Below are 1,846 nucleotides of genomic sequence, written 5' to 3' on the forward strand. Positions count from 1 at the left end.
GCTGTTAATCGCGATAGGTTTAGGCTCCGGCTCCAGCGATACGGAATGCTTCGACAGCCTCAATTGTCACCACGTCGTCCGGGAGATCATTGAACTTCGCAGCAGTCGGAAGAGCTGTCCAGAAAGACAACCTGGAAAGGAGAGCATGTGCGATACCCCTTCTGGTTCGGAGGAAGCGCAAGTTCCTTCGCAGCCTGTGTGACACATCCCCTGGATCTTGGTGAGTCTCCATAAGCCCCAATTATTCCCTCATAGCTGACAATTCTAAAGTAAAAGTAAATGTGATCCAATCTCCTCGCAGAGAATTCTACTAAACAGAATCACCAGGTGAGGCTACAAACACGCAGAGCAAATGCGCCGAAGCAAGCCTACATTATACACGCCTCCCTCGCCACATACTATGGTGGACGTCTCAAGCTCCCATGGCAATCTAGTATAATACAGGCTATGTTCGTTTCTTCAAGTCATGAACAACCTCGTCAGCTGACTCGTATTCCCCAGCCCAGCACTTCTTTACAACATCACCACCTAGCACCTCATCTAGAGCAGAAAACTGCCCCGCCTTGAACCGGCTCACAATTTCCAGCTTGTCCTTCCAAGGATCCAGCCCCGGAAAGGGCGGGTGACCTTTCATCATGAAATAGATAGCTGACCCCGAAGCGAAAATATCAGTCTTCCAATTCGCATTATTTGGATCTGATCGTGGCATCGATGACTTGACACCCTCAGCCGAATCACCATTAGGGTGAATTGTACCATCGGGACGCAGAAGTCTCCCTTGAAAGTCGCATAATCTGATGTTCAAATCCTTGTCAAGGAGTAGATTTCCAACACCAATATGCAGTGAATGGCTCTTCTCGTGTGAATATACGCAACAGCCTCTGCAGCCTGCAATGTCCATTTCAATCTCTCTTGTATCGGGGGTTGCGGGTCGGTATTATGGAGATAATCAGCCACTGATCCGTTGGGCATATGCTCGAGCAAGAGACCCTCCTCGTGTTTCCCCTTGAAACCGATAATTCGACGATGCTGTCCCAAAACTCCAAGGATTTGTTCTTCGACGTCAAGACCGATTAGCTGTCCCTGTCTCAAGACCCTGTTAATCTTTTCTTTTTCGAAGTCAAGACCTGGGGGCTTTTCTGAGGGTATTTGAGGGTATTTGAGGACAGTATTCTCGTCGACGAGTCCAATGAAGCTATTGCTGCCTGAAGCAATAACGCTCTTGACTCCGCGTGGATACCAAGCGTGTACTATGAGATCGGGCTCCGGAATTTCCATAGTAGGCCTGGGATTGAAGGATGTCTGGAATCGTCTCGCTTTCGTCTGTTGTTTTCAATAATTGTTTCTGTGATTGTGTATGGACGAACATTTCACGAGAATTTAAGGCAGCAAGGGGCGGTACCACATTCTAACTGGGATATCCATGTGTAGGTTGTCTTGGTGAACAATTTCGGCGCGTTTTAGGACTGGCGCCTTGAAACGCGCTTGGCTTGTTTGGTTCTTTGGCTTGCTAAAACATCTGAGTATACCTATATACGAGACTCGTCGTCTCTTGTCCTCTCTTCTCTTCTTCTCTCCTTAGCTTCAGATCCTCGAATAAAGGCATTCTCCTACGAGAACCGGAAACTGTGTCCCTTGTGACTTTCCGTTGAACCTGCTCGTGCGCGCCGTCACAACTTTCACCTGACTTTCACGTGATATTCAACCATTAATTAATTATTAATTAATAAATTAATCAAATCAAATCAACTTTTTCAAAATACGCTATTCAAATCATAATTAATTATTAATTTAAATAGTTGATTAATTTTTTGACACACTAGTAACTTGTAATGCAGACGAGAAA

General features: G+C 45.9%; 1 protein-coding gene across 1 annotated transcript; it reads right to left on the minus strand.

Moving 5' to 3' along the window:
- Window positions 1-445: 445 nt before the first annotated feature.
- K444DRAFT_645834 (uncharacterized protein) lies at window positions 446-1,278 on the minus strand (the record flags this gene model as incomplete). The annotated part of the gene is made up of 2 exons (XM_024885129.1): window positions 446-907; window positions 958-1,278. 2 exons carry the CDS (start codon window positions 1,276-1,278, stop codon window positions 446-448), a joined length of 783 nt encoding a protein of 260 aa, XP_024731887.1.
- Window positions 1,279-1,846: the final 568 nt, after the last annotated feature.

Source organism: Hyaloscypha bicolor (genome assembly GCF_002865645.1).
Source record: "Hyaloscypha bicolor E unplaced genomic scaffold K444scaffold_126, whole genome shotgun sequence".
In the NCBI taxonomy this organism is placed as follows: Eukaryota; Fungi; Ascomycota; class Leotiomycetes; order Helotiales; family Hyaloscyphaceae; genus Hyaloscypha; species Hyaloscypha bicolor.